Raw genomic sequence first — 25,730 nt, 5'->3', positions numbered from 1 at the left:
CAAATACCTTCTGATGCAAAATGTGCTACGAATGTGTTCTTGTACCAAACACGAATCATTCTTAATAACAACATGTGCGGTAGAAAATACACAGACGAATGTTTTTAAATGATATGAAATGAGCTACGAATATTTTTAGCTAAAAAATACGAAATAATGTTCTCAGTGTACCATTTGGCAACGACGAATTTCAATACGTCATTCATCGAATTAACTAAATCCCTGTTTTGGCATTCACCCTCAATTTTCAAATTTTCTTCTTTGTCGAGTATAATGTTGATTGTTAATAAGGAACGTTCATTTAGCCTCTTTGCAATACTTATATCTTTTACTGGTTAACATTATTTATAAGACAACCCTGGTAACCCATAAGCATTTCCAATGCAATTTAAATGCAAGCCAATAAGCATTTAAGTTGCCTTAAATGCTACTAAAATGCTATTTTGGCAAAATATGCGGCTACTTTATTGCTAGCCCTCTTATAGTGTTGACAATGCTTATTTGCAGCTAGTTACCGACAAGAAGAATTGAAATAGAATTGTGAATGCCAATTTACAACAGTTATGCAGTCAAAAGGCTGATAAACAGCAACCTGCAGTATAAAACGCCAGGGATGCTAATAAACGATTGATTTACCGCTTATATTAATGCTTGTTGGTGTTATGATTGGTTATGTTATGATTTTTAAGCGGAAATTTGAAGCGTATACTTATTAACAATTGTGGTAACAAATTTTTTCAATAATATATGACTGAATAGGTTCAAGTCCTATGTCACAACGATCTCCGTCTTTTTTTCAACCACCGATGTATCGTTTGATTCGTTTGAATTGTTTTGCAAATTTTCTTCCCACATAATTCATGATTTTCTTTTAGCTTAGCAAAAGTCATGAATAAATATTGAATTATTCACTCTAAAGCAGGCCGCACATGTTTTACTTATTTTATAAAAACGCCACAAACTCACTTTTTATAATCACTTTAAAATAGTGATTATTCAAAATGTTTGTCACCACGCTGTAGCGGTGGCAATTTTTGGCACGATACAAAATCCCACCAGATTACGGCGCTTTTTAATTATTTAATTCCAACGGCGGCTAATTTTAACATTTGCGTGGTTTAGAAGAATAATCTTCTAGTCCACAACAGGGGCCTACGTAATTCGGCTCGCAAAAACATCCGAAAACCAATCAATAAACGAAAACTAGAAGACACACCGAGCATCATAAATAGCGTTCCATCTCAACATTTCGGGTGCGTGTGGATATGTTGGCGTCGTCGTATTTTGCTTACATCCCTTTTCCATTAATGAGTGAAGATTTTGGATTAGCCAGCCAGCGCGCAAAGATTCGCGCTATTCCCTTCTGACCGCCGCGTGTCGTCGTAGTTCGGTGATAGGATAGGATAGGACGCGCAAGTGAAATTGAGAATGTAACACAACGACGCGACGTTTTCTCGCGCTCTCCACATAGTTCCACAGTGTAGACTTTGCGTTTACTACACAAAATTCATAACCACTGAGAATGCCGTCAGTTTCATTCGAAGCGGCGACCTAACAGCACTCGGAAATAATCTTAGTGTCAGCGACCAGGTGGCCAGAAGTGGAATTATTTTGAGCAAGTTTCCACACAGCGAATCATTTTGTTGTTGACAATTTTTATTTTATTAATGGAATTTTTTTCTGATTTCAGATCACAGCCGGCTCGCACCAGCATCAGGCGGTTACGGATTACGCCAAACCGAATCAGGGCACCGCACACTATCAGAGCACTCTAACGACGGTGACCACGACCGAACAGCTAGCTCCGGTAAACGATCAGCTGGATTCTATGCTCGGAAACCTGCAGGCCGACATGAGTCGTCAGGGAGTCAACACGACCCAGAAGGGCTGCTGCAATGCGTGCGACAAACCGATCGTCGGACAGGTCATTACGGCGCTGGGAAAAACCTGGCACCCGGAGCATTTCACCTGCAACCACTGCAGCCAGGAGCTGGGAACGAGAAACTTCTTCGAACGTGACGGAAATCCGTACTGCGAACCGGATTATCATAACCTGTTCAGCCCACGTTGTGCCTACTGCAATGGACCGATTTTGGATGTAAGCGTTTAGGCCGGTTAGTTTGAGGGCTTTTTCCTGGTTTCAATGGAGACGGTTAAAAATAACTGAGTGGACGAATAACCAGGCGTCCACATTGTTTCCTGGACAGCAGGCGAATTTGTTTGGAAGGAAAGAGTCCTCAACTAAAATTTTCTTAACTAACCAACGATTTGAACGAAAAGTGATTGGCGTACCTTCGTGTGTGCTTGTTTGTTTTTTTCTCGTTCTGGTTTTTTACTTCAAACAGAAATGCGTAACGGCTTTGGAGAAAACTTGGCACACCGAGCACTTTTTCTGCGCCCAGTGCGGCCAGCAGTTCGGTGAGGACGGGTTCCACGAGCGCGACGGCAAACCGTACTGCCGCAACGATTACTTCGACATGTTCGCACCCAAGTGCAACGGATGCAACCGGGCCATCATGGAGAACTACATTTCCGCGCTGAACAGCCAGTGGCATCCGGACTGTTTCGTGTGCAGGGTGAGTAGCTTTTTTTCTCCGGGGAATTTGATTTACAACATTGTCTATGAAATGTCGTGTAAGCCTGTGTTGGATAAATTAATGGTTTGGCACAGAAAACAAATTATTCGAGTGAAATGTCTTCAATCGACTAGAGGTTGATCTGAATGGCTACAAGTTACTTTCGAGCATTCGACCGAAACTTCTATAAATGGGACGAGAAAAAAGTTCAAGTAATAGAACTGAACGGATTTTTCATAAGTCCATACTATTTAATTAAACTTTTCAGTTATTCTTTGGTTGCGGGTGGGCGTTGAAGATCTAATGGTTTGAATGACTACGTCAAAGCGTTCGTGAAGTTGGCAGTGAAGGTAATTTTAATCGTATAAAAAAATTAAAATCCATGATCAATACGGAGGATTGAGGAGGAGGATTCTAGTTTAATTGTAACGAGTGAGAACAGCCCAATATTTTCTTCGAAGGATAAAGAAATTCTCATACGTCATTGACTCTGTTTTAGCTGCGTACGTTTTACAATATTCTAAGAAAACGTAAAATTCAATCGCAACCGCAAACGTAAGCCGGTTTCTTTGAAAAATCATTCATTTCGACGATCAGAAGCGCATGAATAAAACTTCTTTTTTTGTTCGTTCGCGAGATAAAAAAAGTCAAATGATTTACTTCTCACATACTTTGCCAATATTTGAAAAGCATCATCACGTAAGCGTAAATATTTACCTTGAGCCAACCCACCGCCCATCATGGAACCAGAAAAGAGAGAAACAACAACCTTGAATGTTTGCTGTCGATTCAGCAGGGCATTCAGCTGGAGAAAATTCACGTAAATTCGCGTGGAAACAGATACACTGTCGAACTAGATGAGTGAAACCTTAGTTTGTTTGCTTCGAAAAACCTGTACTAAAAAAAGAAACCACTAAATGAGAGCAATAATTGAGTTTTATTTATAGGACTGCAAAAAACCGGTCACTGGCAAGTCGTTTTACGCAATGGAAGGCAAGCCGGTTTGTCCATCGTGTGCCGGAACGGAAGAAGACGAGTAGACCGGGTATCGGCGGAGATGCTCCTCCTGAAAATAGCATCTCGTTGGAGATGTCTACTGTTTCATATCTGTCTCATACAAAGAAAAAAACCGCACAAATGCAACCTTGCTCTTGTTGATGTTACTGTTACTATTCTGATCTACATACAAACTTGTTACTCCAATGTTTCCCGCTTCCGGTTAACGTATCACACAACTATACAATCACACACTCACACACACAGGGACTCAATTCGTGCGATGGTAAAATGCTGCAGCGACCTCCTTTCCTTGGAGTGTTCCAATGACCTACACCGCGAGACCCCCGTCTAGGACGGCCGGAGTCTCACTCGTCGCTCGCAATCGATGCTTCACTTTTTCACTTTACAGGTGTACCTTACAGACTAACAATTAATCTTCCCCGGCCCGACAGAAACGAGGTCTATTTGACAGACGATAATCCCTTCTCCTTGAGACAAAAAAAAACATAACAACGAATCGCCTAGATCTGTGGGCGGACGTCTTACGCAAACAAACGCTTCAAAAGCATCGACTTTGAACCGGAGTTGAGAATTGAGGGAAAACACTTTGAAATTGTTATTTAAACCTAAAAGAACACAAATTGTCATTATACTCTAGTATGATAATCATTGTAAAACAAAATAGTATTGTAAATAAAAAGACTAAGAAAGAAAATAAATTAAAAAAAAAAACAAACACAAAACACAAAATAAAAACACTGCGCACGAAACTGCGTGCTAGCTAGATAGATGGTTAGGCACGGTGGCGTACGATTCTCCGAGGAGAACGTATGTCTGCCAGCGCCATCCGTCCTCCTTCTAGATCACTCGGGCTGCCGCTCGCTTCCGTGCGTCCATCGTGTGGTCGCTTAGATCTCTTTTTCTAGAGTGCAACGCATATACGTTCCTGTTCGTTTGCGCTTTTCAACCAACCACCGGATGAGATCATCTTCCCAATAGAGGAAGAGTGTGCGCACACGTAAGGTACGTGCTTCCCATATTGGATTTCGCTAGTCGCCGCTGGCTGGTGAAGTCACCGGTGCGCGCGGTGCGGTACTGAACTATTATCGATGACGTCATCTTTCGCACAGCAGAGCACGGCAAATAGCATTCGCGGCTGTTCGCAATTTGACGAGTGATAAACATACAGACACACATTCAGTAGGAATAAACAAAACAAACAAGTATTTACGCATCGGAATAGGTTTCGGAACTCATATTCTCAACTCCTAATGACAAGACTCAATCGACCTATTTCTTTTTATTGTAACTGCCGCGAGTTTTTGTTGCGTACGACCTTCACTTTCCCGCTTCACCCTCTTTCTTGTGGGAGGGGGGTGAAGATGGATGGAATTGATTACCACACTTCGAACTGCGGGAACCGATTTCTGGCTGGGGGTTATACTTTTCGTTCACACTTCATTAGGGCGCGCGATTCGTCAAGACAGGCGCGGCCGCCCTTGCCACGACCCACTGCCTGCCAGTAGCGAGCTGAGCCAGTGTAGCATAAACACCTCCGAGACAGGTTGTCTATTTCTGACCCCGTGATTCACCCGACCGAAGTTATCTACTAATTTACGGCATCGCGGCATTAGAGTTGCGATAACTTTATCGTTGAAGAAAAATGACCCTTCTGACATTGTGGCAAACATTTTTATAATCCCGCAGTTTTTATCTTTAATTAGGGAAAACATTGACCACCCAGCAAAGATAGGCGCAGAACGAATTAAGCTTTTGTAGGGTAATTTACTCAACACTAAACGCTTCCTATGATGTCTAGTAAAACGGAGATTTGAGTATCAATTGACCCTAATTCCTATGGAAATTCCTGGTAATACATCAATCACTTTGGTTAGTTGTTGATAATAACCATAATATACAATAATTTGTTTGAAAAAAAAAAAAAAAAAAAAATCTAGCTAACGTGTACAACCATTAGCAAGCGAATTAGGCGTACGGTCATTAGCATTTTACCCTATTTGAAATTTACAAGCTGGGTACGTTAAAAAGGCAAACGAAAGCGAAAATCGAATGACAATGCATATTTACGTTAGGACTCTTAATTCCTGAATAAGCTAGAATGTAAAAACGCATCGCAAGTATAGATAGTCGAGTGCACATAGATAAGTGGATGCAGAGGAAAAGTAAACAGCTCTGAAAACTGTTCACTCCCTCGCAGGGTTCTTGACCTTGGTATATTTGACCTTGGAACTTTTCGTTGATTTTTAATATTAAGTGATTGAAAAAGAAAACTGTAATAAAAACCACATAATTGCTTCATGTATTGAGTAATTCTCGCTGAAACGGGACCACTACTGACACGAGTTCTTCAAATATAGGAACTTTTACGCTTAATTGGTTGAAAATGGTAAAAAAATAAGAATTACACTTTTGATACCTCGAAATAATGGACCCCTCGTGCGCCAAGGGGTCTAACAGGTTCAAAAAAAAAGTTGAATTTTGAGCAAACCTTGAGATCTATATCATGTAATATTTGATAAATTTGCCATGAAACAACTAACAAATGGCCTAGTTCTGTAAAGAAGAAGAACAGGGCTTTCAAATGGAGTAAAAAAAATTTTGACGGCCATCTTGGATTTGGTCGCCATGTTGGATTTTATCAAAAAATCGCCATTTTCACCATGAGTCCCACAACCAATTTTACATTGCACTATGGGCCAGAAATTAAAATTTCGCGACAAATATATTTGCCGTTTTTGAATAAAAAACTGATGCATCTTTTGAAGGGGTCGTCCAATATTTACGTGTTACTTTAACAACAATTTAAGTAATAACTTTTTGAGTAAATTTTTTTTTCGCCTTTTTGGTTTCAAAATATCAAAGATGAACCCATTTCAAGTATTTTTTCTAAAGATTTCAAACTTCTACCTTTTAACCATTTTCAGCAATAGACCTTTGCTTATAAACGACCCCTCAAATCACATTTCTTCTTGTAAAATGTTTATTTCAACAGACAGACAGCTCAATGTGATGTTGTAGAAAATATTTTGCACATAAAAGAGGAATATTTTTGCTGAAGACTGTTTTGCTTTTTCTGCATTAAGGCCATTGCAAATCATATTCAAAGTTTTTGTCACCACCCCCTTGGAAATTGGCTTGAAAAATCGGGGGGCAAAAAAATAATTTGTAGGATATGAGTCAAATTTCTTTTTATAAAATCAATTGTCTGTGGGCTCTACAGTCTGAAAAACTCGAAAAATGAGTCTCCGAGTTGAATTAACGCTTCTAGCACGAAACAGAAATGGAAATTCGAACAATAGAATTTCCGAAAATCGTCAAAAAAAAATTTCCTTCGTTTTTGTCTTTTTTCGTATATTTTTGCATAGAAAATAATAACGTATATTTTATAAACAAGAATAGATTCGGTTTTCACGTAAAACCTTAAATAAAAATTATTAAAATCCATCCCCCCCCTCGGTGGCCGAACACCGGAAGGACAAAAACTTTATAAAATATTTGTAATGGCCTAATTAATAAGATATAACTGTTTTTAGGCTAAAAACCGTTTGATGAAAAATGTGTATTTTTTCAAGGGTGGTGTCTTCGGAGAAGTAAAATAATAAAATATAGCGCATGTTCCTGCACTATTAGGGTGACCATGAATTCACCTATTAGGGTGATACAAACTTTTGTTTTCTTAAATAATTTGAAAAAAAAAAGTTTTTTTCTCCAAAACTTGCAGAAAATACTAAAATAACCAACTTTGCTGAATTAAGTAACTATCTATCTTTTACCGGTTACGAAACATAATGATATGTTAAAAAAGAGCACTTAAAATCAATTACACTTGCAACTTTGCACACGATTATTTTATTGCTTTCAAATGTTCTACAAAGTTATTTAGTATGTTGAAATACATATTTTCTGTGAAGACTGTTTGGCGCTAGGACGCATATTTATTAAGTTATAAAATGTATGAAAATTCCCAGGTATTCCCAGGTATTCTCTGAAATACACATTTGGGCAGATAGCTTTAATAATTCCCTACAAATTGGTATGCAAACTAATTGCAGATACTTGCAGATGGCTAAGATATTCGGATTTGAATCTGAATTTTTCATCAGACGGTTTTTAACCTAAAATCAGTTATATCTTATTAATTAATGCATATAAAGCAAAACAGACTTCAGCAAAAATATTCCTCTTTTATGTGCAAAATATTTTCTAGAACATTACATTGAGCTGTCTGTTGAAATAAGCATGTTACAACAAGAAATGTGATTTGAGGGGTCGTTTATAAACAAAGGTCTATTGCTAAAAATGGGTAAAAGGTAGAAGTTTTATATCTTCAGAAAAATTACTTGAAATTGGTTTATCTTTAATATTTTGAAACCAAAAAGGTGAAGAAAAATTTACTCAAAAAGTTATTACTTAAATTGTTGTTTAAGTAACGCTTAAATATTGGACGACCCCTTCAAAATATGCATAAATTTTTTATTCAAAAAGTTGCCGAAGACCATATTGAGCTTTGACATGCTGTTTAACCGCAAATATATTTGTCCCGAAACTTTAATTTCTGGACCATAGTGCATTGGAAAGCTGAGGAAAAATACTACCAGAAACATTCATAAAATTAGGTGTTCAATGGCATTAACTGAATAAAACAACCAGTTATTTGTAGCAAGGTTCACAATTTTCTTATAATTTTTGTGACAGGGTACGGGAGGGTATTTTCAGCCCATTAAGCGGTAGCCTAAACAATATTCAGGAATTACGTGGAAACTATATTCATTCGAGACAAGATTTTTATACCAGTTGATAGAATAGTATTTACTGAATATCAGCGTGTATTTTGCTCTTAATGAAACGCCACTGAATTTGAGTTATAGTCGCGAGAAATGATGAAATCGCTGCGGCTAAATTGGGCCCATTTTCTATAGTGGTGACTGCGTTTTTTAAATCCGACCGGCCGAAATAGCCTACACAGGGATTAGATGCTTTTCAAAAACAGATCAAAAGAGAGACCGATGGATAACGTGTAGGTATTGCCTAGATACCGGCTCATTGAAGATAACTAGTTTTGCAGTGACAACAGCTTGCTGCTGGCGCTAGTGTATCATTGAATACATTAGCACCAGAAGCAAGTGGTTGTCACTCAAATACTAGCTATGTCAACACGATAGAAGAGTTTCAGGCGCAACTGCATCACATCTTTTTAGTAGTGTAAATAAAGATTGCTAGTGAATGAAAATTGATTTATATTTTCATGGAATTTTTGTGTTCTTCCGGGATGAAAAGAAGTAGAATTGTTCTGTGACATCATATTCACAGCTGTTAAGTTGCTAGAATAAGTAAACGTGATCATCCCTGTGTGTTTTCCAAACCATCATCAAGAGCGGATTCGCGAAAGCGATTGCTGCTGGTTTTTTCAGCCTGATTACGTGCCAGTGGAAAACAGTGGTTTTGATGTTTATTGAATAAAATTTAGCAATTTTCTGACATTTTTATAAAAATAGTTAGAACACATTAAAGCTTATGAGTGCTACATTCGTTTCAGTATTGTTATGTAGCGGCAAAGTTTTTATTTGGGAAAGCGCAGCAATAAAAGGTAATATATGCCGAATTTAGTAGCGTGCTGGAAATACCCTCCTGTACCCTATTTCCAAAATTTGCTATGAAACAAACGACAAACGACACGGTTTTGTAAAGAGGCGAGATAGGGTTTAAAACGAAGTGAAAAAAAAATCGATTAACATCTTGGATTTGGCCGCCATATTGGATTTTATCAAAAAATTCATAACTCTCATATAATGGAATATCTTGCTACAGCTCAGTTACATCCTGTTCAGTAAGATTTTTTGAAACATCAAAATTCAAGTTTTATTTAAAAAGTTGAAAATTATGATTTGTTTGCTGTACCATGCACAAGACAATAGAACTACTAGTGGAGCTATCATATGAAAGTCTAAGTCCTCCCTGACAAAAAAAATCATATGAAATAGTGAAACAGTAACGCTATAACAAATGTAATGCTTTTTGCTTCACTTCCAGCTTAGCTTTGTTGTATCAACTGTGCTTTTCTAGATTCAATCAACATTGTTTAAGTGTCGCTAGAATGTGAGAATGTGAACTTTTTGCTCCCTTATGAGCCATAATAATGGACTTCTTTTTGGTTCCTCGTTGTTTTATCCTTTTTGGGACTATTTTAAAGTTTTACCGATATTAATATTAAGTAGTTGAACTGGAAATGCTAGATATAGAACACATTAAAAGTGTGTAAAGATTGAAATTGTTCTAAAATATTTTATTATTTTATTTTTAATAGATTCCACTTGCACTAGTTGTTCTAAAATATCGCCTTCAGTTCGACATCAATGTTTAATGTAAATTTTTAAATTGTACAATTAGTTTTCACATATCTCGAAAACAAGATTTTTTTGTGATACTTTACATAAGACTGTTTTGTGGCAAATATGATCTAAGAAGTCAGTCGTCGCATGTTAATGTTACTGGGATCGTAGTACTAGCCCCGCAATTGTTGTTCGGAGTTTATTTGTGTCATTCGGAGCTCACGAGAACATGTCGCAACTGTTCTTGCCTTCGTCTGAGTACGTAGAAGCAGGTATAGAATAAATATGTCACATGGAACAGTTTCCAGATGGCAAGCAAAACACCCGATAGCAGGCACATATTAAATATTCTGAATAAAGGGCTGCATATAGCAGATCAGCATTTGTTTTAAATGATTGAAGGTATTCCTTCTAAGCTATGGTTGAAGGAGCTCTTTATTTAAACTGTAGCATGCATTTTGGACAGTTTGAGGTGAAATGGTTGAATAGAATTCAATCGCTGTAACTAAATTTTGTATGACACCCAAAAAGTAACTTGGGTGTCTTAGTAAAGCCCATATAAACGATTAATGAACACATATTGGCCCTGGTGTGGTAATGAAACGAAGACTGTAGCGCTTGAAAACAGTAAACAGATCCCACGCGGACGGTTCCTGGTGCATACGGAAAGGACGTCCTAATGACTTATAATCTAGATATACCGACTAGAGTTATGTTTCTGAACCAACTTGCTTGTTGTTTGCCCTTGCCCTTCAAAATGTTGTTTATGTAGTTACTTCCGAGCAAACTAATTTCAATTTTACAGCCTTGGCTGCTACTAAAATAAAGAAAGCTAGCCATAAAGTAAATTAACTGCGGTTGCATTACATCATTATTTATGAAGATGTACTCGGCAAGTGACAGATTTTTCCTTTTTGTCACCTGGCAGCACCAGTAGTGAACAGCCAGCTGATGTCTTTATTGTGGTAGGTATGAAAATTACGAGTGGTGCTGATCCGGGCGAATACTCCAAGTGCAAGTTCCACTCGATTTCGCTATGGATCATCAACTCGGGCAATATATCTTTGCGAATCGGAAGGGAATGTGCTCTGTCAAGGCGTCCACCCGTGTACTTGTTTACGAACCGTGTTTGTTTCTATTGTTTCAACCCACTAAATTTGCAATTTAGAGGCGGTAATCTGGTCGACAATAATCATTCTTGGCAAAATTAGAACACGGATTAAGATATCCCATTTGGACAGCATTTCGTTTAAAGTTTTTAAGCTGTTTTTTACACCACTGTTTTTAAATAATTTTTTACATCTTCCTAATTCCCAAGCCATGTACAAAATCAAACTCGACTGTAGTGATACTGTTCTGCTCGTTTGAACTTATTCATCCTGCACCTCACATTAGTGGCGAAAATACAGAAGACAATCTTATTGATGATATAATGTCGAGTGGTGCGATCTGGTAAAAAGGTTGATGTGTAGGCAAATTCACGCCTCGCGAGAAATAATGGATTGTCACCAAGTTGTCTCACTTAAACTCACCGCATGTTTGCGGCGCCGCTCGAATGCATCAAAATTGTGGGTGTGCACTTTTTCCCTTTTCCATTTAATGCACTTACTTACGTATGTAAGCGCGAAACAAAAGGAAGGTTTAAATTAGATCAAACCGAAAACAACCTTCGTGGGTTGTTTCAAAGTCAGGCAGCCGTTTAGTGAGTTTTCATATCAGGGTTTGAACGAGTTTCATCGATGCGAACGTAAACACATTTTGCAAAATGCGACCTCCTAATGCTTTGTAAGCACGCAATCGACGTCGTTTGGTAGATGGAATCTATACTTTACTTGTTAGTAGAGGTCAGGATAATTTTCTATTTATTGTGTTCATGTAATTGAAGCGTTTAGTTTTCATTGTGAGAATTTGAAATGCTATTTGATTTAAATTTTTTCATGATTCTGAAATTCGTCTGAATGTTTTACGAAATCTACAGATACACACTAAGTGCCGCGTACCCTAATAGCCATTTGTTTGGCGCCTAAATATAACCAAAAAAATTACTGTCATAAAATTGTTTTGTGTAGGCACCTGTCATATCTATTTTTATGTGCATTTGTTTACGGTTGCAAAACGATGAAAAAATATTTTTATCACTCACGGCACACCGTCGATGACGTTCTCTTTTTCGCATTGAACGATTGTATGAGGGACGTCTTGAGCGGTTTTTTTGAAGATCAGCCTTGACTAATTAGGGTCCAGGTGGAGCTCTAAAGTTTTGCAGTTCGCTATTATTATCAAGCGAATTTTGGATTCAGGAGTTTCCTTCAACGTGAAAAACTAATGCCAATCGAAATTTTACTAATCAATAAAGTAATCAAAACTATTTTTCTTGGTAATTATAGAAAAATACTTTAATTTTTAAGATCTGAAAAGATTGTTTGGAATTGATCTTTGAATTCATATCTTTTTTGTTTCCTTTTGCAGGACTGCCGTCAGCCGTTCTTCGGGGGATCCTTCTTCGATCACGAGGGTCTACCGTACTGTGAAACGCACTACCACGCCAAGCGGGGTTCGCTGTGCGCCGGCTGCTCGAAACCCATCACCGGACGCTGCATTACGGCCATGTTCAAGAAATTCCACCCGGAACACTTCGTGTGCGCTTTCTGTCTGAAGCAGCTGAACAAGGGCACCTTCAAGGAGCAGAACGATAAGCCCTACTGCCATCAATGTTTCGATAAACTGTTCGGATAGGACACCGACGGTGGCAACCAGCGATGGTAAACGGATTTTTTATGGTTTTCTACGTGTTATTGTTCTTCCTCCGTCTATCTCCGTCTTTCCGATATGTGCGAATGTTTTACTCAAATGACTGCTTGTTTCGTTTCGGGTTCATTTAGCTTACACGTGTATTTTTCGTACGAATTATGATTGAAATGTTTACTTAACACTAATGATTTACAATTATGAGCGAAGCGCGAAGGGAAGTGCTTTTCCAGTTAATATAAATATTTTGTTGTTTTTGTGTAAAATTGAGTATACACACAAATTTGCATATAACAATGTTGTAACTTTGCATTCAGTAAAATGCAGCAAATCGAAACGTGTTTAAAAACCATTACTGAAGCAAAATGCAATGTAACAAGTATTTAACATATTTTATAGTATAAACGATCTGCGATTGAGCAGAAGTTAATTTGTGACTTGGTCACAATAATCGTGCAAAAGATAACCAGTCAATCTGTATTACATTCTTCAGCAAACTATATAGCAACGGTAGCAAAAACAAATGTTCATGGGTTTCCCAACAGTAACTGTAATTACAATTAAACAATTTCTCGGACACACAAAACCTGACATAGTGAAATAATACGACGAATTATGTTCAAAGTTATAAACTAACAGTTCAAAATTAGCGGATGCCTGTCCCATACCCGCATTAACTGGGGCCTATTCGAATTCGAAAAATTATTCTGCAAGTAACTGCTGTAACGACCACGATGTCGTACTTCGGTGCTTCTCGGATAATTGCACAAGGTTGAGTGGTGTTTAGATCATATAGTGTAGTTCGTTAAAGTGAAAATTGAAATATCATAATAAATCGCGTAGATAATTATTCCCTAACATTCAATAAATGCCGTTAAAATCTACACTAGCAGAAACGCCAAACGAATCATCCGAATCGTACGATCAGGGCTGTAATTTTATCCGAAACACCATAAAGTAACAGAAAAGGAATTAAATTTGAAAACTTTTTTCAATTGACGAGTAAAAACTGTCACATAAAGAAACGCATTTTTTACTGATATGTTCAGATAAACGGTTTCAAAAGGTAACCTAAGGAAAGTAAGCGGGATAGTTTCAACTCAATTTGAATTTATCAAACAGTATTCATTGCCTTCCCAAAATGTGATAGTTTAATATAATACGGGATATGCCTCAATATTGTTTTGAGCTGCGCTAGACCTGTGGTTGGTAGCATAAGCCTTACTCTTCAAATAATCCCGGAAAAAGTCCAGAAAGGTTAAATTAGAAGAGCGAACATTAAAGTCAAAACCATTATTTTTAGATATCATAAAAAATATCACATTGAGCATTTGTCGGTAACACTCGCCCAACAATATTCGAACAGGTTAATTAATCACACACTAACATCCGGGACCAATTCATTGTTTGCCAATCGTGCGAGGACATTGCTTCGAAGCAGAGTATCATGCAGTATGACTCAGCTAGCTCATGATCAAACCTTAGCACTCGTAGGTCTTCCAGCAGTATTATCGGAAATACTCCGGTTGCGGAAAGTACTATCGGAGCTAATCTTGGGACTTCTTCTAATCTCCACTGCCAGCGGACGATATTTTACAATTTTACGGCATACCAGTGGAATTGTGACGTCAGTATGTAATGGTTACTATTCGTCTACACACTTAATTCCAAAATAAAGTCTCGGTAAAGTAAAATACCGAACTACACAAATATGCGTCTGTTTTTCCGTGATATCGGTAAACAGTTCTCGTTTTACCGTTACTTGGAATATTATTTTACTGAGATATCGGAAATGAAGCTTATTTACCGAGATACTGCAATCTTATTTGCCGAGAAGATCAGTAAAACAGTAAACCCCCGAGCTCAGTAAAATAAAGTGCCGAATCTAGGTACTTCAATATCGTTTTAACGAAATTTCGTTAAATGCTACTGAGAAAAGCCACAAAATGTTTTACCGAGATTTCGGAAAGCAATGTCAAAAATTAACTGCGCGCGATCGACAGCAGTTTCGTTACCGGTGAAGTTAAAATTGGGAAAATGGATGATTTTCATAGATTGACATCGATTTTCGTAAAATACACAAGTGTGCGACTGTATTTATAGATCAATGACGGATCTGACACTAGAAAATTTTAACTACGTAACGGCATCTCTTCAAAGAAATTTTGGATGGTAAATGGAATGTTTATGGATGTGTGAATGTGTTAACTTAAAGCATAAATTCTTGCAGATTTGTTCGATCCCTGGCTATCATTCGGTCTAAGAACCCTACTAGAGGCTGTAAGCGCACGCGTGATGCATCCGCAACACAGGAAAATCCTTTGAACAGGTTGGTGCAAAGGGTTGGAGTAAGCTTTTTTAATTGATATACTGAATTTTAGAAGAATAAATATGAAAAACATTTCTGTAGGTTGACGATTCCCTCTCAACCCATAACGTGAATCCAATGCTAATAATTCGTGATGAGATGTTGCAGCGTGAAGGCCAATGCGTCATTTCATGGAAATAATACAACATCCCCGTTGGCTGCCATGTAGTATTGGCTTTCTTAGACTATGCGAATGTTACGATATATTTGCCACCAACTGCATGCCCAACGACAAGCAATTCTTTGTGTTTATCAGAGCAACAATTTTTTCAGTAGGCAAATTAACCACTACAGGTGAAAAATTTGCTCGTTCTACGTGGTTCTACTTATTATTGCCTTTATATTTCAATAGTTTATACTATCAACTATACTATTACAGTGTTAAACTGTTAAACAATAATTGTTTAAAATAAAAAAATGGTTAATTATGATAGTTTTATTCAAAATTTTATTGATTTTCATAAACTTATTAAAAATACCGAGTTTTCAGCATATTAATACCGTAGTTCGGCATTTTCAGCTAGTGTTTTACAGAGAATCTCGTTAAAATTTGACAGTTTGGGTCGGTTACGCTTTACGAATATTCGGCAATTTCATCCGAGTTTCAGTATTGATTACCGGATATCTTGGAAAAATAATACCGAGATTGTCGGTAAAGTTTGACAGTTGTTTGATGTTTTGGATTTCCAAGATCTCGGTGTTTCAATGTTTTACCGAGATTTTCACCGAGATCTCAGCTGTTGGGATCTCGGCAATTTATTTTACCGTACTCGGTGATAAAATCTAAGTGTGTACCCTTGTCATAAACCGTAATTACCGGTTGTGGAGAATAAAAAGATCCTTCAGAACGGTGCGGTCCCAATACAGCTTAAACCGTCGTTTTCTAAGGCGGGATCTGGTTAGTAGCGATAATTTGGCATATCTTCCTTCAACATAGCATATTGTAGTACCAACTTTTGGTGCAATATCTTTATTATGTAGTTATGGCGTTCTGTATAGGCTGCATTTGCTAGTACTAAGCAATCAGTTATAATGTAGTCGATGGTTTTTTGTGGTTGATAGTACATTCGGCATATATCCTATACATCCTGATGCCGGATATACCACCTACAGTTTCTCGTCGGCATTTTTTTCTAGCAGCATCGAGCTAGAGTGGCTCTTGCCGTATCAAAAATTCCTTTCCTGTATGCTCAGTCTTGAAAGTCCGCAACATCTTTCGTTCAAATACGGTTAGTGGCACGTATATGTTCTGTAAGCAAAGCTACAGTCTTAAGTTCTTAGAGGACTGCCGGTTTGATTAGCGTTTTGTACATCATCAGCTTTGTGCTTGTTAACCCATTTCCTCCCAGCGTTGCGAAAACGCAACGCACTTTCATTCGTTTCTAGAGAAGGCCCGGTTAAAGATATCAACTTGGACCCTGAGAAACAAAGAAAGATTGGAAAAAAATCTAATCGACCTGTTTTTGCTCAAAGGCCAGATGTAACATGTAACATAATTACAGCTGTGACAAAACAATAGGTTTTGCTATTTTTCAGACAGTTAAGGAAAAATGCTCATAAAACTCGATTTTACCTCTATTAACGCCTGACCTATCAATCAGTGTTAGTAAGAATCGGTTGCTTGCCAAAAAAAAACTTTGATTCATAATTTTGATTATTTTTGTAATTTTTAGATAGGTTTGAAGCTTTGCGTTGCGAAAACGCAACGCTAGGAAGTAACGATATTCAAAATTTGCAACGGGAATGTTTGTTTTCGTTCGTTCGCTGCGGTGTGTCATCTGAGTCGTTGCTTTTTAGTAAACAAATGAAAGTAAATCTTATCTTTCGCTTATTTAAAATATCCCGGAAACATTATAAAAGTTTACATAATATAGATACCATTATTCTGCGAGGCGAGTGACGTAACTATGTTGCAGTCACCGCGAATCGGGTGACAATTGTCACCTAGGTGACTCGCCTTGTCACTTAGGTGACAAGGGTTTCTTACCTAGGTGACACGAGTGTCACTTAGGTGACTCGATTCGCAGTGGCGAGTCACCCAAGTGACAATTGTCGTATTGAGTCATGTGACTCGCAGAATAAGGGTGAGAATTCGCAGCTTCAAACACTGATGGCAGATGGAGAAGCCGTTGTGATAAGAGCGTAATAAAATTGTTAAAGTACTTTTGCCGGAATGTCTGGAGGAATTGAGTGATGGCAACGACAGTTTCATGGACCCAAATTTAATGTTACAACCTTTCCGGAACGTGTTGGTAGGCATTTAATCATCTGCGATGACATGCATTTAGCATTCAAACTGCATACTATGCGTCTAGTGCAAAGATGGTCTCCAACCCAAATGTTTCTATATCTATCATAAAACATAACATGTAATACTCTAAGTCGTTCATTTAATCTTTATTAATACTCAAAATCACAAAAAAAATCCCAAATTTGATTTAACGGTAAAAAAGTATGAAGCATTTATATGCATAATAATAAAGGTATGCAAAAACGGTATACCCTTAATGCCCAGCGTAGCGTTGCGGGACACAGGGTCAAAATTAAAAATACATGTCAGCGGTTTTTTCTTAGTTGACCTAAAAGAGAATTTTCCTGAAAGTTTCAACTTTCTATCCCTGCTGGGAAAAGTGTGGGGCTAAATGGGTTAATCAAAGCGTCTAGCAGAGGAAAAAGTAGGCTCAACTTCAAGCTTGAATGCGTCGTTCAATCTCCTTACTCGTATTATTTTCGGCGGTGGTAAGAGATTCCAAATATATGAACTCAATAACTACTTCCAGCTCGTTGCCGTCAAAAGTCAATATCCGTGGGAGGAGAACGTTATTTTCTCTAGAGCCTCTTCCTTTCAGGTATTTGGTGTTCGTCGTATCGATTTGTCCATTTGTAGACTGGCGTAGATTGTCTCAAGATCCTAAGATCTCTAGTAATGATGTCGAGGTAGGTTGCGAAGGCAGAGATGAGGCCGAAAATCATTCTTCTCGTTTCGATGACCGTTCGCCGGATCACACCTTCTATAACGATGTTATATAACATACAGTGTAGTCCATCCCCTTGACGAAACACTCTGCTCTAGAAACACGCACGTAGTACCTCACTCGTTCCAGAGTATCTTTGAACAAACGCGGCAGTTTGTCCGGCAAACCGTTTTCGTGTATTATTGCTGTTCGCGCACGACTGTATCGTATGCTGCCTTGAAATGCTCGAAAATATGATAAGTGGGCACGTTGTACTCCCGACATTGCTGGAGGATTTGCTGGAGAGTGAGAATTTGATCCGTAGTAGCACGGACCCCCATAAAGTCCGCATGATACTACCCTACGAATTCTCTTACTATTGTGGATAGAGGACGTAACAAAATCTGGGAGACAGGCGGCATTGATCAGCGTAATGCCGCAAAAATTACAGCAATTGCGCTGATCGCCCTTTTGTGTATAGGACAAACTATATCTTCCATCCACTCCTCCGGTAGTCTCTCATCCTTCCATATCGTTGAAATTATCCAGTCAAGTGCCGTTGTTAGTGGTTCGCTGCCATTTTTGAAGAGTTATGCCGGGAGTCGGTTCTTGCCGGCGGTTCTATTATTCTTCAGCTGTCCGATTTCTTGCCGGATCTCTTCTAGGAGTACTTCTAGGTTTGACTGATGGAGCAGCGTTAGACCTTGATGTTAGTAGTTGTACAGAAACATTGTTTTTCGAATCCAGACTCCGAATCAATGTATACAAGACAGCAACATCCATGACATCACAGAAGCAGTGAATTTCTACCGTCAAAGCTTCCGGGGAAATAACCCAACACTTGGTGGGAATTCCATTAAGTAGATATACTGTATTTAAGTAAATGTCGGTCCTGGGCTGCCGTTCTGCACCAGCTCGAACACCAGCTAAACATGCATCATTCTCGACAGTGCACATCCGTCGGGTAATGGGATTGCCACAAAGTCTACGCCTTCTTCCTGGTTCTCTGCTGAAAATAGTTTTGGCTACTTTTTCATCAGGCATTCTGGCCACGTGTCTAACCCACCGCAGACACAGCCTGCCACTTTTATACTTGATACAGCTTGTGATTCATAGAGTTACCGTGAGGATTAGGATTCTATAGAACACCAGTTTTGTGCGAATTTGCAAACTACGGGATTTCAGCTAGCTATGTAATCTGTAGAAAGCCCTGCTGCAATTCGTCGTTTTTCTTCGCGGCTTAGACCATATGCCTCGAGCGTACCAAATTCGTACCAAAGCGTATATGAATTCCTCCACTACTTCATATCTTTCCCCATCCAGACTTCACCTCAGCGCCAACTCCATTTGTATTTTGATTCCGTGGATTGCTTGGTACAGCCGCTTGTTCCCCACTTTTAGAAGTTCAGCCGGGATACCGGCCTTTCCTGTCCGTCCTGTTTCTGCCGAACTCTTTGTTTACCGCTCCATTGAACGGCGCCTGGCTTATGTAAGTTTAAAAACTCCACCAATCCACCGTTTGAGGTAGTGTTTTGTCGCGGTCTAATCTGCTTAACCCATTATGACCCGGGTATACCTAAATTTGGACCAAGTGAAGTGAAACTCTGTAATCTATTATATTATGGCTCGAATGTGTCGGGAAACGCAAAATCGTCATTTGGAATGCTTTCAAGGCCAAAATATCGCAGGTTAAATATTTTATAGGCTCAGTTTCAAACAAACAAATTACAAAGTTTTTTACAGATTTCTTATCGAATTTTGTGATAGACTTTACATATAAATACTAATTTACATGTCAGGTAATGTTTCGTCACTAAGTGTAGCAGACATGTGAAAGCACGCGCCGCTCCGCTCGCCGTGCTAAAACATTCTCCTTCGTTCATACATCACACGCACCCGGTTTCAGTGCACTTCGCCGACTCTCGTACGAACAAATATGACTCCGCACATCAGTGCCGATTTTTTTTGTTAGGTTCGGTTTTATATGTGTTGAGTGGGCACCGAGCGGCACCGGGCGAAAAACCGACAGCCGAGCACCCCACTCATATTCTGCTTTTTTTCTTTCTTTCGTGCTGCGCTGCGCACTTATCTACCTATCCGAAAAAAACATTCTGTACATTTCGTTTAGCGAATAATATGGACATGAAAGTTAAAACGATTAAAGATTAAATTAACGAGTTTTTAAACCATACTTTATTTGAATATTATATTCACATCTCTCAATTGAAACCCCGTTTTCGATTGAAATGCGTAATTTAACCAAATCAAGATTTATAAAAGAAAGTAGGATAGCTTTTAACCCGCATGGGACATGCAGGTTCGCACATTAAATATTCCGGAACAAAGCACAATCTGATGTTTTGTATAAACGAATTAACAATTAGTTAGAAAAACTGTCCTTGAATCGAAAAATTAACTTGTTTCTAAATGTTTTCCTATAGGTATCATAATAAGCGTTACATCGTTACGTTACGTTCATAAGTTTTTACCGTATCGCTCCAAGCAGTTATATAGTTATTTAGTTCGCGAGCGAAACGGCGTGCCAGTACACCAGCCGGCACTTGCTAGAGCACCGCAAAAACACGGCAAAAGCACGGCAAAAGAACGGTGCCCGAACCGAAGGCAAGGCACTTCGATCGGGTTTTCGCGTTGTCGGCGAGCGTGCCAGTATGTAGCAACGCCAGTGCGTTCTATTATCGAAAGCACCCATTGCCGTGCGTATGTGGACGGGTGGCAACCGTGTCGCACCGGGCGGTGTTTATAACAAGTCTGAAGTGTAGACTTTTTCATGCCTTTTTTAGACAAAAATTTTTTCGCCATTTTTTCGACTTTTTTTCCGCCATTTGTCACAACTTTGCACTGTTGAAAATACAGATGAAATGACAAAAACTGACAAAATATATCACACACACATCAGATTGATGTCTTATCTCTCTTGTAGCGATATATTAACAATGCTAACTATTGAAATTCAGCAGTGAACAGGTTTTGAAGACGAGGTATGATATATCATACGCTGGGTCATAATGGGTTAAATCCTCGGATCCAGTCCAGTGTTCACAGCAGATGCATAAAAATTTACGCAATTTAGCCGCTGTAATAACAGCTCCGATGAGGTCCAATGGATCAAGGAGAGTAGCTAAGATAGAAAGTATGGGGGTTTTACTAAGCTTTTCGTACATTTTCAGCGGTTCAATATTGTCACTAATGACTAATCGTCAAATTCGAAATATAAGAAACGTACCCCGCTAATCGGACTACTTCCTGGTCGGATTACAGTACAGAACAATTGGCTTGTTACACCAGCATCGTACTTCACAACCAACAGAGTCGGCACATCCAATCGAAAATTTCCACAAAAAAATTGTCGTAAATACGCAATCAAGTTTTGTTACACTACAGGGTGTTCAATAAGTTCGAATAGACTTTAAAAATGTGTTTAAAAATGAAAATACAAGATATTATTTTCAGAGTCAATTTCTAGTAAAGTAGTGTTTATTGAGAACCTTTACGACATATTTGGGGGAAGCACGCCATACCTCCCCCCCCCCCCCCCTTGTGCTTTATGACGAGCTTGAGACGTTTTTCAAAAGAATCACACGCGGCACGCACCTGGTCCATGGGCATCTCGTCCCAGGTCTTGAAAATGAGCTTCTTAAATTGGTCCATAGTGCTCACTTTATGTTCGCTCTGCTTGGCCAGCATGTACCATACCATACATAAAAGTCCATGGGAATTAAGATCCGGGGAGCTGGGAGGCCACAAAGTCTTATCGAGAAAATCAGCCAAATTCTCCCGACACCAAGCTTGGACGAAATTCGCCGTGTGGGCCGGTGCGCCGTCCTGTTGAAAGACGTAATGATCTTTCCCGTAGAGGTCACGAAGTACCGGGGCCACAACCTTCTTCAGAACCTCGGTCTTATAGTACGCGGCGTTGATTTTCACATTTTTCTCGACAAACACCAGTGGAAGCTTCCCACGCTTGGATACGGCCCCCCAAACCAGCACCAACGCGGCGCTCTGGAACCGCGGGATGTTTATGTGGGACGGGGGAATGCTGGCCAACGTCGGCACCCACAGCCGGTCATTTTGAACATTGTGCGGCTGTTGCAAAATGAAGAGTTTCTCATCATAAAACACGAACTCCTGACCAGCGTGCCGCGAAAGTATCAGTTTTGTTCTGTCCAGCCTCTTCATCGTTGTAGCCTCTGTTTCCCCGTAAACCTTGCGTTTCTTGTACGGCTTGCTTCCTAGGTCCTTCGCCATGATGGTGTGGACAGTCCCGATTGACACATCCAGGTCAACGGCGGTCTTCCGGATCGAGAGGTTTATTTTTCGACGAACCCGCTCCCTCACCACCTTGATGGCTGCTGGCGTCCTCGCCGAACGCGGCCGCCCGGATCTAGCACGGGCCTTGGCCGATAACACCTCCCGGTACCGACGGATGGTGTTATAGATGAAATTCCGCTTCACCCTGTGGGATTTAAATCGCAGAAATATGCCGCCGGAACGCTCACCTCTCACAAACAACTTTACTACGACGTTGCGGTACTCCTTCATCGCGCGCGGTAAACAAATAACAAATGATATCAAGTCGACCCCTTGCGCGTCGGTTACCCTATATATAAGGCTAAAGCTGACACCAATACCAATACACAGAATGCACATGATGCGCACTTACACAACGATGAAAAATTGTATTCGAACTTATTGAACACCCTGTAAGTAATGCTCAATTTAATCAATGAGTGATTCTCGCTGAAACGGGGCCACTATACTGTCATAAGATCTTCAAATATTGAAACTTTTCCGCTTAATTGGTTGAAAATGGTTGAAAAATAAGAATTGCACCTTCTATACCTCGAAATAGTGCGGTCCCTCGTTCGCCAAGGGGCCTTACAGTTTCAAAAAAAGTTGAATTTTGAGCAAACCTTAAGATCTATATCATGTAACATTTCGTAAAGTTGCCATGAATCAACTAACAAATGATCCGGTTCTGTAAAGAAGAAGAACGGGGCTTTTAAATGGAATAAAAAAATTTTTGGCGGCTATCTTGGATTAGGTAGCCATATTGGATTTTATCAAAAAATCGCCGTTTTTACCATGAGTCCCCCAACCGATTTTCATTTTAAGACCACCATTGGAAAGCTGAGAAAAAATGCTACAAGAAACATTTAATTGTTTTATTTAGTTAATTCTATTGCACACGTAACTTGATGAATGGGGGATACGTAACGGTTGGGGATATCGTGGCGAAAACGGCGATTTTTTGATAAAATCCAACATGGCGGCTAAACCCAAGATGGCTGCCATTTTTTTCACTTCGTTTATAAGCCCTATATCTTCTCTTTACAAAACTGTGTCATTTATAGTTTGTTTCATAGCAAATTTTGGAAATATTACAATAATTATCTGAAAATTATGAACCTTGCTGCAAATAATTGGTGGTTCTATTTAGTTAATGGCATTAACTTAATGCCATTGCACACCTAATTTTATGAATGTTTCTTTTAGCATTTATTCAGCTTTCCAATGGTGATCTTAAAATGAAAATCGGTTGGGGGGTCATGGTAAAAACGGCGATTTTTTGATAAAATCCAATATGGCGACCAAATCCAAGATGGCCGCCAAATTTTTTTTTATTCCATTTAAAGCTCTGTTCTTCTTCTTTACAGAACCGGGTCATTTGTTAGTTGTTTCAAGCCAAATTTATGAAATGTTACATGATACAGATCTTAAGGTTTGCTCAAAATTCAACTTTTTTTGAAACTGTAAGGCCCCTTGACGAACGAGGGGTGCACTATTTCGAGGTATTAAAAGTGTAATTCTTATTTTTAACCATTTTCAACCAATTAAGCGCAAAAGTTCCAATATTTGAAGACCTTGTGACAGTAGTGGCCCCATTTCAGCGAGAATTACTCCAATAAAATACTTGTTAATTCTAGTAAGCGCAAGAACGTTAGTCTATTGAGAAGCAGAAGAGTGATGAAAAAATGGAGCTCCTGGCAAAATTAAACGCAGTTATAAAAAGCATCGTTTACCATTTCTTTTCAGTTGGAATGGGTAATATCTTGACTTAAATGCAGACCCCAATGAAGGCATTGTGCGATTGAAAGAAACTAAGTACAGTGCTTTTTAATTCGGAATTTTTCGGATTAGCGTAATCCGGACTACCGAGTCGTTGAATTATTGGGTGTCGGTTTAGCGTGGGGATACTGTAATACAAAGCGTGCTGAACGTGCGTTTAATCATTCGTATCAAACCCAAAATAGTTGATTTCCTCCATATGATTTACAGGATAGAAACATTGTTCTTGAACGAACTAGTGAAACAAAAGGAAATGGAATAGGGTAGTCGCTCCATTATTCGCGCAGCTAAACACAATGTAATTTCTTCTTTCTTGTTCATTGAGCTATATGCTTAAATACTTATGGGATATAAATTTATCAAGCACAAGATATTTGTCACAAGGCAAGCCAATTGCATTCGTTGTACGAGAAGCTTTATAAAGAAAAAAAAAAGAATTATCCGATTCAATTTTATTGTACCAATAGTTGCGCTAATGTTCCCCTAATTAAGTTTGGTTAACTTGAACGGCGCTTCCTTCTCTTGAATCGTGCACTGAGAAAGCAATTTCTTGCTTATAAACAGATCGAAAAAATGTTCCTCCAATAGTAAACGGCAATCCTCAAATGGTAATCCTGTGCTTCATTCCGATCAAGGGTAATACGCGTGCGGATGAAGTGTGGAGTGGATTCTGTTGATTTCCACCACAGTGTAGAACAAAATTATTAATTAAATGAACAATTTAATAGATTTCAGTTAGTAAACTGAAACTGAGCTTGTTGATTTTTATTTTATAACAAATTCATTAATCAGAAATAATTTTAAAAGAATTTTAGTTTATTCATAGACATGCATACGACTCATGAAACGAACGGCATGGTTCTTAGTGCTTACTAGCAGATATCGCTGTTAGCGTTTTTCTTTCAACATAGAAACAAAAACCTTACATATCAGGAGAACCAAGTTAGGTATCATGGAACTATGAGTGAATCAAATTCACTTCGGGCCTACAACGCCGTGCTTGGATCACACAGGCTAGTGAACTGCCGGCAAACTGGTTTGTCATTTCTGTGCACGCGTTTTATGTGTTCATTCCTTATTCGGCTATGGAAGTGTTTTCCGCCTTCAATGTGTTCGTTCTATTCGATATCTTATGCTCTGGGAGGCCGGAGGCCCGCGGACACGATGAGCATATGTATGTGGTTTTTATTGGTGGTACTTTTCCTGCATTTTCACCAGCATATCTGGTTCATCAAGCAGTACGATACTCGGGCGGCGTGTCTGCAGTGATGCCAGTGTTTTGTAATTTTTACTTTATAAAAAAATTATTGTAGACAATTATTTAAAGCTTATGTTTGATGAACCGATTTCAAAATAATTGTAATAACTAAAACTAAAATTTAACACTATTTTATATCATACAACGACAAAACATGGAAATGTAGTTCTACTTTATAATTTATATTGTGTAGCTAAAATGCAATTTATTTTTATAATATACTCAACATCCAAATCATGCTTTTTAAGTGCATAGTTTTACCTTCAGTAATCTGGCATCTTTTCATGCCACCGGTTCCTGCAGTATTGGTTTAGTTTTAGGCGGTTAGTTTGAGTTGTGCGCTCCGTTCATTCACACACGACCCGGTGTGGTTGCTATCGGTTTTGTGTT

The 25,730-nt window shown here is 38.8% G+C and overlaps 1 protein-coding gene across 7 annotated transcripts in view; it reads left to right on the top strand.

Annotated features, from left to right (window-relative positions):
* LOC128744082 (paxillin) overlaps window positions 1-13,557 on the top strand; it is a 157,509-nt gene extending 143,952 nt beyond the window's left edge. For 6 of the 7 annotated variants that reach the window (XM_053840853.1, XM_053840849.1, XM_053840852.1 and 3 more), the window contains exons 7-9: window positions 1,691-2,098; window positions 2,346-2,576; window positions 12,395-13,557. In XM_053840853.1, coding sequence (XP_053696828.1) covers window positions 1,691-2,098; window positions 2,346-2,576; window positions 12,395-12,661 — 906 coding nt within the window. In that variant the 3' untranslated portion in view covers window positions 12,662-13,557. Of the gene's footprint in view, window positions 1-1,690; window positions 2,099-2,345; window positions 2,577-3,523; window positions 4,301-12,394 lie in introns of those variants that run through there. The other variant, XM_053840855.1, reaches the window with a different exon arrangement.
* Window positions 13,558-25,730: the final 12,173 nt, after the last annotated feature.

This window comes from Sabethes cyaneus, chromosome 3, assembly GCF_943734655.1.
Source record: "Sabethes cyaneus chromosome 3, idSabCyanKW18_F2, whole genome shotgun sequence".
NCBI lineage: Eukaryota > Metazoa > Arthropoda > Insecta > Diptera > Culicidae > Sabethes > Sabethes cyaneus.
This window is presented reverse-complemented; position numbering and strand designations above follow the sequence as displayed.